Source organism: Lucilia cuprina, chromosome 6 (assembly GCF_022045245.1).
Source record: "Lucilia cuprina isolate Lc7/37 chromosome 6, ASM2204524v1, whole genome shotgun sequence".
Classification (NCBI taxonomy): domain Eukaryota; kingdom Metazoa; phylum Arthropoda; class Insecta; order Diptera; family Calliphoridae; genus Lucilia; species Lucilia cuprina.
In genome coordinates this window covers 9,475,259-9,490,945 of record NC_060954.1, presented here as the reverse complement: position 1 = coordinate 9,490,945, position 15,687 = coordinate 9,475,259, and the positions used below count along the sequence as shown (strand labels likewise).

Below are 15,687 nucleotides of genomic sequence, written 5' to 3'. Positions count from 1 at the left end.
TTCTAGTTCAGTTCTAGTTCAGTTCTACTTCAGTTCTAGTTCAGTTCTAGTTCAGTTCTAGTTCAGTTCTAGTTCAGTTCTAGTTCAGTTCTAGTTCATTTCTAGTTAAGTTCTAGTTCAGTTCAAGTTAGTTCTAGTTCAGTTCTAGTTCATTGCTAGTTCAGTTCTAGTTCAGTTCTAGTTCAGTTCTTGTTCAGTTCTAGTTCAGTTCTAGTTCAGTTCTAGTTCAGTTCTAGTTCAGTTCTAGTTCAGTTCTAGTTTAGTTCTAGTTCTAGTTCAGTTCTAGTTCAGTTCAAGTTCAGTTCTAGTTCAGTTCAAGTTCAGTTCTAGTTCAGTTCTAGTTCAGTTCTAGTTCAGTTCTAGTTCAGTTCTAGTTCAGTTCTAGTTCGGTTCTAGTTCAGCTCTTGTTCAGTTCTAGTTCAGTTCGAGTTCAGTTCTAGTTAAGTTCGAATTTAGTTTTAGTTCAGTTTTAGTTAAGTTCAGTGCTATTTTAGTTTTAGTTAAGTTCTAGTTAAGTTCAAGTTCAGTTCAAGCTCAGTGCTAGTTAAGTTCTACTTCAGTTCTAGTTCATTTCTACTTCAGTTGTAATTTGCAGAGTCTATTCCATAATCTCGATTATAGTATTCTGTCATATCTCATCTGCAATTGACATTGACATTGAAAATGTTTCTCGAAAATTTGAGTTCTTAACAAGTTGTTTATAAAAGAAAAAGCTTTTTTTTACATCTTGCAGTTATTCTGACTTTTGATAAATCGTTTACCACATTGTTTACAACATCTTTGTTTTTTTCTTATTGAAATTCTTAAATATCGAAAATAATCGATCATCCTCCCATACGTTAAAAAAAAACTTAGACACATTTAATACTATATAAGCCGCCAGTCAACTAGCAGCAAGAAATCAATGTTGTAGGCAGTGGTGTATGGCAGGCATGGAGCAATCACCAGATTACAATAAAATGCGAAATGTATAACAAAGAGAAAGAGTTCGGTGTTCAAAGTGGCTTAGAAAATAGACACAAACAAAATATTTTCGAAGGGAGCAAGACAAATGGCGTAGAGATCAAGAAGGAACCAATAAAGTGTTTTATTATATTAATATTTGTATCGATTCAGGGTTTATATTATATACATTAGAATTGCTTAATCCTTCGAAGGACTTTTCAGTTTACTCTCGTTAAAGACACATCAACACTCACTTACTAGGCATTTGTTGGTTGTTTCATTTTAAAACCACAACAATAACACCAACAACATAAAAACGACCTGCACACATTTGTACAAATAACACTCAATCGTAGATATTTTCCAATTCAAAAAAGTTCCTTCGTCTGTTCGTCTGTCTATTTGTTTATTATTATTTTTTTTCGTTTACTGCATTCATTGTACTGGGTGAGAGACAGAGAGCGAGTGAACGATGAGAGTGTGTAAAAGACGAAGGACCATTATCACACAAACAAACACAGACATTTGGTTTTATTTTTAATATTATTATGGTTATTGTTGTTGCTTTTATTATATTTACTTATTCTATTTTACATTTTTCTTATTATTGTTGTTGTTGTACTCAACAACATTATAATACTTTGTATTTTATATTTATTTCTACAGTCGTCGTCTGTCTCTGTACCAACGACAAACAGTCTCCCTTCTTCTTCTTCTTTTGTTGCTGCTGCTTCTTCTACTTGTTTACAATACTTATTTAGCCGAGCAGTAGTGTGTTTGTGTATTTTTTCAATCGGGTTTCTTTTACAATAAAAAAAAATACAACAGCAAAAGCAAATGTTGTTGTCAGTCAGTCATTCAGTTACTCAGTCAGTTGGTTAGTCTGTTAAGACTTCAATCGTTTTATTTCGTGTCGGTTTTGGGGGAGCAAAAGTACGATAGTACTCGCTTATATTTTATAACAACAAATTCTTGCATTAAATGTTTACAGTAATGCTAATGTTAAGGGGAAAATTAGTCGGAAATTTATGGGAAAGAAAATTTTATAATTAGTCTAGTCTATAGTCTAATCTATAGTTTAGTCTATAGTCTAGTCGATAGTCTAGTCTATAGTCCAGTCTATAGTCTAGTCTATAGTCTAGTCTATAGTCTAGTCTATAGTCTAGTCTATAGTCTAGTCTATAGTCTAGTCTATAGTCTAGTCTATAGTTTAGTCTATAGTCTAGTCTATAGTCTAGTCTATAGTCTAGTCTATAGTCTAGTCTATAGTCTAGTCTATAGTCTAGTCTATAGTCTAGTCTATAGTCTAGTCTATAGTCTAGTCTATAGTCTAGTCTAGTCTATAGTCTAGTCTATAGTCTACTTTATAGTCTAGTCTATAGTCTAGTCTATAGTCTAGTCTATAGTCTAGTCTATAGTCTAGTCTATAGTCTAGTCTATAGTCTAGTCTATAGTCTAGTCTATAGTCTAGTCTACAGTCTAGTCTATAGTCTAGTCTATAGTCTAGTCTATAGTCTAGTCTATAGTCTAATCTATAGTCTAGTCTATAGTCTAGTCTATAGTCTAGTCTATAGTCTAGTCTATAGTCTAGTCTATAGTCTAGTCTATATAGTCTAGTCTATAGTCTAATCTATAGTCTAGTCTATAGTCTAGTCTATAGTATATCTATAGTTTAGTCTATGGTCTAGTCTATAGTCTAGTCTATAGTCTAGTCTATAGTCTAGTCTATAGTCTAGTCTATAGTCTAGTCTATAGTCTAGTCTATAGTCTAGTCTATAGTCTAGTCTATAGTCTAGTCTATAGTCTAGTCTATAGTCTAGTCTATAGTCTAGTTTATAGTCTAGTCTATAGTCGAGTCTATAGTCTAGTCTATAGTCTAGTCTATAGTCTAGTCTATAGTCTAGTCTATAGTCTAGTCTATAGTCTAGTCTATAGTCTAGTCTATAGTCTAGTCTATAGTCTAGTCTATAGTCTAGTCTATAGTCTAGTCTATAGTCTAGTCTATAGTCTAGTCTATAGTCTAGTCTATAGTCTAGTCTATAGTCTAGTCTATAGTCTAGTCTATAGTCTAGTCTATAGTCTAGTCTATAGTCTAGTCTATAGTCTAGTCTATAGTCTAGTCTATAGTCTAGTCTATAGTCTAGTCTATAGTCTAGTCTATAGTCTAGTCTATAGTCTAGTCTATAGTCTAGTCTATAGTCTAGTCTATAGTCTAGTCTATAGTCTAGTCTATAGTCTAGTCTATAGTCTAGTCTATAGTCTAGTCTATAGTCTATCTATAGTCTAGTCTATAGTCTAGTCTATAGTCTAGTCTATAGTCTAGTCTATAGTCTAGTCTATAGTCTAGTCTATAGTCTAGTCTATAGTCTAGTCTATAGTCTAGTCTATAGTCTAGTCTATAGTCTAGTCTATAGTCTAGTCTATAGTCTAGTCTATAGTCTAGTCTATAGTCTAGTCTATAGTCTAGTCTATAGTCTAGTCTATAGTCTAGTCTATAGTCTAGTCATAGTCTAGTCTATAGTCTAGTCTATAGTCTAGTCTATAGTCTAGTCTATAGTCTAGTCTATAGTCTAGTCTATAGTCTAGTCTATAGTCTAGTCTATAGTCTAGTCTATAGTCTAGTCTATAGTCTAGTCTATAGTCTAGTCTATAGTCTAGTCTATAGTCTAGTCTATAGTCTAGTCTATAGTCTAGTCTATAGTCTAGTCTATAGTCTAGTCTATAGTCTAGTCTATAGTCTAGTCTATAGTCTAGTCTATAGTCTAGTCTATAGTCTAGTCTATAGTCTAGTCTATAGTCTAGTCTATAGTCTAGTCTATAGTCTAGTCTATAGTCTAGTCTATAGTCTAGTCTATAGTCTAGTCTATAGTCTAGTCTATAGTCTAGTCTATAGTCTAGTCTATAGTCTAGTCTATAGTCAAGTCTATAGTCAAGTCTATAGTCTAGTCTATAGTCTAGTCTATAGTCTAGTCTATAGTCTAGTCTATAGTCTAGTCTATAGTCTAGTCTATAGTCTAGTCTATAGTCTAGTCTATAGTCTAGTCTATAGTCTAGTCTATAGTCTAGTCTATAGTCTAGTCTATAGTCTAGTCTATAGTCTAGTCTATAGTCTAGTCTATAGTCTAGTCTATAGTCTAGTCTATAGTCTAGTCTATAGTCTAGTCTATAGTCTAGTCTATAGTCTAGTCTATAGTCTAGTCTATAGTCTAGTCTATAGTCTAGTCTATAGCCTAGTCTAAAGTCTAGTCTAAAGTCTAGTCTATAGTTTAGTCTATAGTCTAGTGTTCAGTCTAGTCTATAGTCTGGACAATAATCCAGCATAGTCTATATCCTAATCTACAGTCTAGTCTATAGTCCAGTCTATAGTTTAGTCCAGTTTATACTCTTGTCTACAGTTTAGTCTATAGTCCAAGCTATAGTCTATTCTACAGCCTAGTCTATAGTCTATTCTAGACTATAACCTAGTCTATATATTAGGCTATATTCTAGCTTATAGACTGGTCTACAGTCTTATCTATTCTTTAGTCTAGTCTATAGTGGAGTCTGTAGGCTAGTCTAGTATCTAGTTTATAGTTTAGTCTATGTCTATGTTTATTCATTTTATTTATTTTTTTTTTTAAAAATTTGTTCATTTTCTTGCATACTATCGCTTAAATCATACATTCTCTCTTGTTTTTATCACTCATTTTTAATAACACTTACCCACATCACCCCAGAGAGCACAGTGATAAACTCTCTGCTGTAAATAAAAGTATAACAACAACAACAACTAACTCTTAATAAAAAAAATGCCGGTTTGAGTTGTTTTTATTCATAAAAATGCATGTGCAAGTTTTATGTTGTTTTTCTGCTTTATTTATTTTTAGCTTTTGCTAAAGCTTTTTGTAAAAATTTTCCTCTGAAATAGAGAGGGAGAGAGAGAGTTGTTATGCTAATGGGTGTTTTCTAGTTTAGTTTGTTGCTGAAGATTTGTGTATGTGTGTGTGTTTTTTCTTTTATCTAGCAGAGTGCAATGTTGCAAGTTTATGTATTTGTTTATGTTTTCATACACTTGAACTTGTTCAGCTAAGCTTAAATTTGTTGTTTCTTTAGCTTCTAATGACAATGAAGTTTTAGTTTATGTTGGTATTTTTTTCTCTCTCTCTTGTTGTTTTTAATTTATGTAAATTTTCTTTATGTTGTCTTGTAGTTTTTGTGTTTTTTTTCCCTTCTTTTATTTTGCATTTATCGTTTAAGTGTGTTGTTTTCTTTATATGATTTGTTGTTTTTTTCTGCTCCAATGACAAGTAAGTTGTGTTGTGGTTGTTGTCTGGCTTATTTTCATTTCATTGTAATTCAATTGTGGCAAATTATCATTAATTTCTTGCTTGATAAACGAGTTGGTTTTTTTTTCTAAAAGTCGAATTTTTTTCATTTTCTTCTTTATTTAAAGTTTCACTTCTTCTTTTAACAGGTATTGTAGACATAAAGACTACATAAAGTTGCCAGAGTTGGAGAATAAGAAATACTTTTTCCCCACTTTTAGTTTAATAAATATTTAAGGAATTTGCTTAAACAAATTTAAGATTTTAATAAAAATAATTAAAAAGTCTTTATTAAAATGTTGTTAAAAACTATAAAATAGCATTTTTCCTAATTTTTCCCTAAAGGGTATTTTTTGGGATTTTTTAAAATCAATTTAGGAATTCTGTTAAAAACAAGAATTTTTCACACATCGTCATTGAAATTTTACACATCTCCACAGAAATGTAAAATTTTTTTTCTAAACTTTCAAAATTCACTTCCCCACTTTTTTATTTGAAATTAATTTTGGATATTTTTACAAGGATTATGAAAATTTTATAAAATTAATGCTATTATTAACATTATAGGGTATTTTCATTAAAGGGTATTTTGGGGATTTTTTGAAAACGATTTAGGAATTCTGTTAAATTATTTTATTTCACTCATTTTCTTAAAAAATTCAACAGAAATTTAATTTTTTTCTAAACCTTCAAAATTCACTTCCAAACTTTTTTTATTTTAAAGAAATTTTGGATATTTTTAAAAGGATTGTGAGAATTTTATAAAATTAATGCTTTTATTAACATTATAAATCATCTAAAATAGCATTTTTCCTCATTTTTCATTAAAGGGTATTTTGGAGATTTTTTGAAAACGATTTAGGAATTCGTTAAAATTATCACATTTAACTCATTTTCTTAAAAATTCAATAGAAATCTAAAATTTGTATACAAAACTTTAAAACATACACTTCCCCACTTTTCATTTTAAGGAAATTTTGGGTGTTTTCCTAAAAAAATTTCGAATTTAATAAAAATAACATTAAATATAAATATTAAAATGCCTTTAAAAAGCTATAAAAATGATTTTTTAATTAATTTTACAATAAAGGATATTTTTGGGGATTTCTTGAAATCGTTTTAGGAATTCTAAAAAATCAAGAACTTTCACATATTTTCATAGAAATTGATTTAAATTCTTAAAAATCAATAATTTGTGTTTGTAAACCTTAATAGTCACTTCCCCACTTTTTTTATTTGCAGGAAATTTTGGGTGTTTTTCATAACGGAATTTAAGATTTTAAAAGAATGTATACTAATTACAACTTTATTACTCTTCTGAAAACTTCCGAATTACATATTCCTTAATTTTACACTAAAAGATATTTTGGGATTTCTTCAAATCAATTAGGAATTCAATAAAATCAAGATTTTTCACATATTTTCTTAGAAATGAGTTAAAAACTCTTAAAAGATGTACAAATTTTACGCAAAACCCTAAAAAGAACACTTCCCCCCCCACTTTTCATTTAGTTGAAATGTATAAATAATTTAATAATGACAACAAAAACTCTTGGTTTTCTCAACAATTTTCATATATTTTCCACTTGCATTCTCTGCATAGTTTTCTTTTTTCGAAATTTTCTTTTTCCCCCATATTTTTCCAATTATTTTGCTAAATGTTTACGTTTTTTTCTTCTATTCACTATGAGAGGGAGAGTGGTAATACTACATGTTCTAATGTTTAGACCTTGTACTCTTTAGTCAATATCAATAAAAAAAATACATATTTAATATCTAAAACAACAATAACAACAAAAAGCTAAAGATGAAAATTATAATTCCGAATAAAAACTGCATCGGTATTTTTCATTCATTACAAAAGCAAAGTTTCAAAAAAACAACACACGGCAATTTTTATCATAAGAGAGAGAAAAAAAGAGTGTTTTACTCTTTAATGTAAAAAAATATCAAATTTTTTCTGTATCTGTTAGATATAAAATTACACACACACATATGCAATTAAGAAATGAAAAATAAATTAACTCAATGACAATGTCATGTTTTTTAACATTCTCTCACCGGCAAAATTTTATATTAGAGTTGCCAGATTTGATTGTTTTAAACGAGAACTATTTTAAGTATTTTTTTACAATTTTGGACTATAGATTTAAATATACGCTAGACTATTGTCTGACTACAGACAAGACGAGATTATAGATTTTACTTTAAACTATACTACTAATACTAGACTATAGACTAGACCACAGACTAGACTATACTATTGACTCGACTATAGACCAAAGTAAAGACACACTACAGACTAGACTATAGACTAAACTATAGACTAGACTATAGACCAGATTATAGACTAGACTATAGACTAGACTATAGACTAGACTATAGAGTAGACTATACACTAGACTATAGACTAGACAATAGACTAGACTATAGACTAGACTATAGACTAGACTATACACTAGACTATAGATTAGACTATAGACTAGACTATAGACTAGACTATTGACTAAACTATAGTCAAGACTATAGACTTGACTATAAACTATACAAAAGACTAGACTACAGACTAGACTATTAACTATACTATAGGTAGACTGCAGACTAGACTATAGACTAGACTTTAAACTAGACCATACTATACACTAGACTAAAGACTAGACTACAGACTACACTATAAACTGCACCATAGACTAGACTTTAGACTAGACTATAGACTGGACTATAGACTAGACTATACACAAGACTATAGACTAGACTATAGACTATACTATAGACTAGACTACTAGACTATAGACTAGACTAAAGACTAGACTTTAGACTAGACTATAGACTAGACTGTAGACTAGACTATAGACTAGACCACAGACAAGACTATAGACTAGACTATTGACTAAACTATAGTCTAGACTATAGACTTGACTATAAACTATACTAAAGACTAGACTATTAACTAGACTATACTATAGATAGACTGCAGAATATACTATAGACTAGACTTTAAACTAGACCATACTATAAACTACACCATAGAATAGACTACAGACTGCACAATAGACTAGACTATAGACTGGACTATCGACTAGACTAGTCTATAGACTAGACTATAGAATAGACTATAGAGTAGCCTATAGACCAGACTATAGACTAGACTATAGACTAGACTATAGACTAGACTATAGACTAGACTATAGACTAGACTATAGACTAGACTATAGACTAGACTATAGACTAGACTATAGACTAGACTATAGACTAGACTATAGACTAGACTATAGACTAGACTATAGACTAGACTATAGACTAGACTATAGACTAGACTATAGACTAGACTATAGACTAGACTATAGACTAGACTATAGACTAGACTATAGACTAGACTATAGACTAGACTATAGACTAGACTATAGACTAGACTATAGACTAGACTATAGACTAGACTATAGACTAGACTATAGACTAGACTATAGACTAGACTATAGACTAGACTATAGACTAGACTATAGACTAGACTATAGACTAGACTATAGACTAGACTATAGACTAGACTATAGACTAGACTATAGACTAGACTATAGACTAGACTATAGACTAGACTATAGACTAGACTATAGACTAGACTATAGACTAGACTATAGACTAGACTATAGACTAGACTATAGACTAGACTATAGACTAGACTATAGACTAGACTATAGACTAGACTATAGACTAGACTATAGACTAGACTATAGATTAGGCTAGACTATAGATTAGACTAGACTATATACTAGACTATAGACTAGACTATAGACTAGACTATAGACTAGACTATAGACTAGACTATAGACTAGACTATAGACTAGACTATAGACTAGACTATAGACTAGACTATAGACTAGACTATAGACTAGACTATAGACTATACTATAGACTAGACTATAGACTAGACTATAGACTAGACTATAGACTAGACTATAGACTAGACTATAGACTAGACTATAGACTAGACTATAGACTAGACTAGACTAGACTATAGACTAGACTATAGACTAGACTATAGACTAGACTATAGACTAGACTATAGACTAGACTATAGACTAGACTATAGACTAGACTATAGACTAGACTATAGACTAGACTATAGACTAGACTAGACTAGACTATAGACTAGACTATAGACTAGACTATAGACTAGACTATAGACTAGACTATAGACTAGACTATAGACTAGACTATAGACTAGACTATAGACTAGACTATAGACTAGACTATAGACTAGAATATAGACTAGACTATATACTAGACTATAGACTAGACTATAGACTGGACTATAGACTAGACTATAGACTAAACTATAGACTAGACTATAGACGAGACTGTGGACTGGCCTATAAACTAGACTGTAGACTAGACTTTAGACTAGACAATAGACTAGACAATAGACTAGACTATAGCCTAGACATATAGCCTAGACTATAGAGAAGAATATGGACTATACTATAGACAAGACTATCGACTATACTATAGACTAGACTTTAGACTAGACTATAGACCACAATTTTGACTAGAGAATTTCTGAAAAATGTTTAAATGATATGTATGTATGTTAGTCCTCGAGTGTGGCAACTGTGTTAAACATGTTTATTTTATTATACTTGTTGTTTTTGCTGCTGTTTAAATTCTTCTTTTTTATTTTCTTTATAAATTTTTGTCGGTTTTTTTTTTAGTATTTTATTGTCGTGTACTTTTAATGTATGCAGGTTTCAGTGTATGTGGGTTAGTCATGCTAAAAATAGAGAGTCAGAGTGTGATTTTGTATGATGATATAGTAAGTCTCTTTTTTATGAAAAAGTTTTTAATATGAAGAGTACTTTTAAAATTAAAATTTTCTTTCAGCACTACAGGGTGGTGGAAAATATGAGCACAATTAGTTTAAAAATATTTCATAAAATAATAAAAAATGTAAAAATTTATTTTTAATTTATAAAATATTTACTAGAATTTATAAACATTAATTACAATGTGTTTTCTTCTTTTCATTTTAGGTACGTTTGGAGTAAACATTAGAAATATATATTCAAGAGTAAGTTAGAAAATTATTAATTAGAAATTTATCTATATTACATTAAGCGGTCATCTCCCATTTAAGTGTATTTTGGGGATTTTCTTACATCAATTTGCATAACCCATTTTTCCGCAATTTCCTAATAAATCGAACGAAATTGTTTAACTGTATAAAGTGAAATGTATGGATTGGGCTATAACTTCGGTTATTGATGGAATTATAGGTAGTCAGTTTATTATAGTTTTTAATCCATATTGTGTTTTATAGTTTGAATAAAAACTTAACTAGAACAGACCTCGAGTAAAAACAGAAATAGAACAGAACTACCATAGAACAAATACAGAACTAGAATAAAACTGGAACTGAACTAGAACAGAGCTAGAAGAGAACTAGAACAGAACTAGAATAGAACTAGAACAGAACTAGGAAAGAACTAGAACAGAACAGAACTAGAACAGAACTAGAAAAGAACTAGAACAGAACTAAAACAGAACTAGAACAGAACTAGAACAGAACTAGAACTAGAACAGAACTAGAACAGAACTAGAACAGAACTAGAACAGAACTAGAACAGAACTAGAACAGAACTAGAACAGAACTAGAACAGAACTAGAACAGAACTAGAACAGAACTAGAACAGAACTAGAACAGAACTAGAACAGAACTAGAACAGAACTAGAACAGAACTAGAACAGAACTAGAACAGAACTAGAACAGAACTAGAACAGAACTAGAACAGAACTAGAACAGAACTGGAACTGAACTAGATCTGAACTAGAAGTGAACAGAACTAAAACTGAACTAGAACAGAACTTAAACTGAACTAGAGCTGAACTAGAACAGAAGTAGTACTAAACTAGTACTGAACTAGAACTGAACTAGCACTGAACTTGAACTGAACTAGAACTAAATTAGAACTGAATTAGAACTGAAGTAGCACTGTACTAGAAGTGTACTAGAACTGAACTAGAACTGAACTAGAGCTGAACTAGAACTGAACTAGAACTGAACTAGAACTTAACTAGAACTGAACTAGAACTGAACTAGAACTGAACTAGAACTGAACTAGAACTGAACTAGAACTGAACTAGAACTGAACTAGAACTGAACTAGAACTGAACTAGAACTGAACTAGAACTGAACTAGAACTGAACTAGAACTGAACTAGAACTGAACTAGGACTGAACTACAACTAAGCTAGAACTAGAACTGAACTTGAACTGAACAAGAACCAGAACTGGAACTGAACTAGAACTGAAGTAGTGCTGAACTCTAAATGAACTAGAACTAAACTAGAACTAAACTAGTACTAAACTAGAACTGAACTAAAACATAACTAGAAATGAACTAGAATAGAATTGATCTAGAACTAAAGTAGTAATAAACTTATGTGCTATTTTTCTTGACTTAACTGTGTTCATTGAATACTTTTACTCTTACTTAAGAGCTCTTTTAATGCCTTGCTCACGCTCTTCGTTGAGGTGTGTGCTTGTGTGTGTGCATAAGTGAGTGCATGAATGAAGTTGTTTTTGCTATTGTGTTTGCTCAGAGTATCTGTGTGTTTTGTTATGGATTTTCGTTTAGTGTTTTTTTTTCTCTCTCTGTTTCTTGGTGTTATTGTAGTTGTGTTGTTGCTATATACTACATACAAATGAATTAAAAAATATTGTAGAAATACAAACAAAAAGAAAAAAACTGAGTTCACGACTCTGGCAATGACTGACAAATCATTGATTTAGTATTTGTTTGGACATCGTCGTTAGCGGAGTATTTTCTTTCTTTCTTTACGTGAAACGTTTATAAAAAAAACAAAAACACACAAAACGCATATAAATTAAGTAAAATGAAATAATAAAATAAAGAAAACATAAATTGACGGACGGAGCGTAGTGAGAAGAAACAAAATATACACATATAAAAAATATTTGTTAAAATTAAAAAATAAATCTAATAACAAACGCTTCATTGCAAAATTTATTTCAAATTTTGTTTTTATTGGTTTTTTTTTTTAAGAAAAGAAAGCAAATTTTTAAAATTTAAATAAAAAAATGTTTTTAAAAAAAAGAACGTGTTGAGAATATTTAATTTTTGAAAAAAAGGTTTTTAATGTAAAAAAAAATATTCACAAAAATAACAAAAACGTGCTGTTTTAATTATTATAAAGATGTTAAATGGAAAAAAAAATTATTACAACAAAAAAGTTAAATAAATAAAATAACAAATTTTAAAATAAAAATTTTTTTGTAAAAAATTTAAAAAAAAAAAAATATTTTTGTTAAAACTAAAGAAAACTAAAGTTTATTAAATAAAATTCAAATATCTAACAAAAGTTATAAAAAGTTTGGGGTTTTTAAAGAAAAAATTTCGAATTTTAAAAATTTCGAAATTTTCGAAAATTTTTAAAAAAATTTAAACAATTTTTAAAAAAATTCTCAAAATTTTTAAGAAAATAGTGAAAAACGTTTCTATTTGAGAAAAAAAACGCAGCAAACAGCTACGCCGCTGCCGCACTTTACAACATTTAGAACAAAAACAACTGCAACAACAACAACATGTCTATTACATACCCACATCCTTTTTCTAAATAACAACAACAACACCAACTACAACCATAACAATCGGAATAATAACTTCGTTTAACAACTTCGTGCAGACAATTTCCAAAAGAAAGAAAAAAAAAACAACATGTTCTTTTTCGTGTATTTTCTTCGTTTAAAGTGCGTGTGTGTTAGTGTGTAAACAAAACAGTGAAAAGCAGTGGAAAAAGAAGAAGAAGAACATAAATACGTGCGTGTTTTCAAAGAAGTCTGAAAATTTCAGACAACTTCGGGTCTTTGTTTACAGATTTTCAAATTGTTGTTATTTTTCTTTTCGGTTTTTCTTGTTGTTTCTTCTCCAACATAAATGACGTTTAGTTTAACATCATTATTATCTATAAGAAATGAAAACAACAACAAATGTGCCTGTGTTTATGTGTACGTGTGTGTGTATCTAACTAATAAAGTATTAAACTACAAAAACAAATCCTTAAGGAATCATTGTTAGTCTGGGTTTTTTTTTGTAAATTTATGCGTCTGCTGGCATATAAAAAACAACAACAAAAATAAACACAGACCTAAAACAAAAATCTGTTGAAATTTGAAAAAAAGTGCAAAAAATCTCCTGAATTAAAAGCTTAAATTGAAAAAAAGCAAAAAATCCTTTTTTTATTTTGAAATCTTTAACTTGTTGCTGTTTTTATTAAAATTATTTTATAATTTTTTGCTGTAAACGGTTGACCTGCTTAACAAATTGTGATACAAATATACAACAACAAAAAAACAAACAAATTGGATTATTTTACCAACAACAACAACAAACCCTGTTCTAACTACTTCAAAAAACTACCTGTCAAATGGATTATTATATAAAAACAACTTCTTAAAAGAAATTAATAAAAAAAAACGTTTTTTTGGTTAATTTCTAACTCCTGAAACAAAAATTCGCCCCCCCAAAAAAGGTGAATATTTATAAATTTACAAAAAACACAAATTTTAAGGCCACAATTAAAAAAACATGATATTTTTTAAACATTTTTCAAAAAATATCATAAATATCAACAAACTCTTCAAAAATCACTAACAAATTGCATGAACATTTTAAAAGTTCTTCAAAAATTAGCTAAACAAGCTAAACAATCAAAAATTTCTAATGTACAAACAATCTGGCAACATTGTAATACAAATTTTATATCACAATATCTGGATTTTTTTAACATACTAAAATCCACAACATGCCTTAGTTTAAAACTCTAAAACTCCTAAGCTATTAGAGTTAGCAAGTTAAAAGTTTGATTTTCTTAAAGTTTAGCTCCTGGTCCATAACTTCTTTATATATAGTTTTGCAATACGACTTATATATAAGGAGATCTTGACGCTACACTAAAGTTTTAGAGATACATCCACTTTTTAAAGGGGTTCCTACTTTTAAACTTTGAAAGCTTTAATGCTATTCAAATTAGTTTGACTTTCAAAAAGCCTAGATCCTGATCCATAACTTCTTCTTACACAGATACATCCCATTTTTAAAGGTTTTCTGCTTTTAAACTTTAAAAGCTTTAACGCTATTCGAATAAGCAAGTTAAAAGTTTGATTTTCTAAAAGCTTGGATCCTGGTCCATAACTTCTTCATACATAATTTTTCAATAAGGCCTATATATAAGGAGATCTTGTCGCTATACTTAAACTTAAAAGATATATCACCTTTTTAAAGGTTTTCTGCTTTTAAACTTTAAAAGCTTTAACGCTATTCGAATTAGCAAGTTAAAAGTTTGATTTTCTAAAAGCTTAGCTCTTGGTCCATAACATCTTCGTACATAGTTTTTCAATACAACGTAAATGTAAGGAGATCTTGTCGTTATACTAAAACTTTAAAGATTTTAAGGGTTTTCTACTTTTAAACTTTGAAAGCTCCTATGTTATGGTAACTAGCAAGATAAAAGTTTGACTTTCTAAAAGTTTAGATCCTGGTCCATAACTTCTTCATATATAGTTTTGCAATACAACTTATATATAAGGAGTTCTTCTCGCTATACTAAAACTTTAGAGAAACATTGCCTTTTTAAAGGGGCTTCTACTTTTAAACTCTAAGAGCTTCAAGGCTATTCAAATTACCAAGTTAAAAGCTTGATTTTCTAAAAGCTTAGGTCCTGGCCCATAACTTTTTTTAAAATAGATTTTCTATACGACTTATATATAACCAGATCTTATGGCTGTACTAAAACTTTTTTAGGGTTTTCTGCTTTCCAACTTTGAAAGCTTTAACGTTATTTAAATTAGCAAGTTAAAAGTTTGATTTTCTAAATGCTTAGGTCCTAGTCCATAACTTCTTCATACATAGTTTTTCAATATAACGTATATATAAGGAGATCTTGTCGCTGTAGTAAAAGTTTAGAGATATATCCTTTTTTAAGAGGTTTTCCACTTTTAAACTTTAAAAGCTCCAATGCTATGCTAACTAGCAATGTAATAGTTTTCCAAAAAGCTTAGGACCTGCTCCATATTTACTTCATACATAGTTTTTTCATTCGACTTATATCTAAAAAAGATCTTATCGGTTTACTGAAACGTTTGTCTTTCTCGTGGTAATCTTATTCGAAACCCTAAAGCTCTCGCGGTATACTAACTAGCATCTTAAATGCTAGATTTTCTAAAGGCTTAGGTACTGGAGCATAACTTCTTCATAGACTGTTTTTTCATTTGACGTATGTCTAAGAAGATCTTATCGTCGTGCTAAAACCTAATTAATTTTCATCTGATTTATGGTAGACTACTTTAAAACCTCAAAGCTCTAGCGCTAAGCTAACTAGCAACTAAAAAGCTAGTTTTACAAAAAGCTTAGGACCTTCATATATAG

At 29.8% G+C, this 15,687-nt stretch overlaps 2 protein-coding genes across 7 annotated transcripts in view; both read left to right on the top strand.

The window, feature by feature from the left end:
- Positions 1 to 15,687, top strand: part of LOC111677271 (homeobox protein 5-like) — a 162,808-nt gene that overhangs the window by 49,065 nt on the left and 98,056 nt on the right. The window contains exon 4 of one of the 6 annotated variants that reach the window (XM_046953639.1): positions 10,274 to 10,599. The exons of the other annotated variants lie outside the window; for them this stretch is intronic. Within the exon in view, the coding sequence (XP_046809595.1) occupies positions 10,274 to 10,320 (47 nt within the window). The 3' untranslated portion in view covers positions 10,321 to 10,599. Of the gene's footprint in view, positions 1 to 10,273; positions 10,600 to 15,687 lie in introns of those variants that run through there. 6 annotated transcript variants of the gene reach the window in all.
- The window catches only part of LOC111686105 (ecdysone receptor), a gene marked incomplete in the record, with an annotated part of 57,734 nt that continues 54,696 nt past the window's right edge, over positions 12,650 to 15,687 (top strand). The window contains 1 exon segment of the mRNA XM_046953633.1: positions 12,650 to 13,792.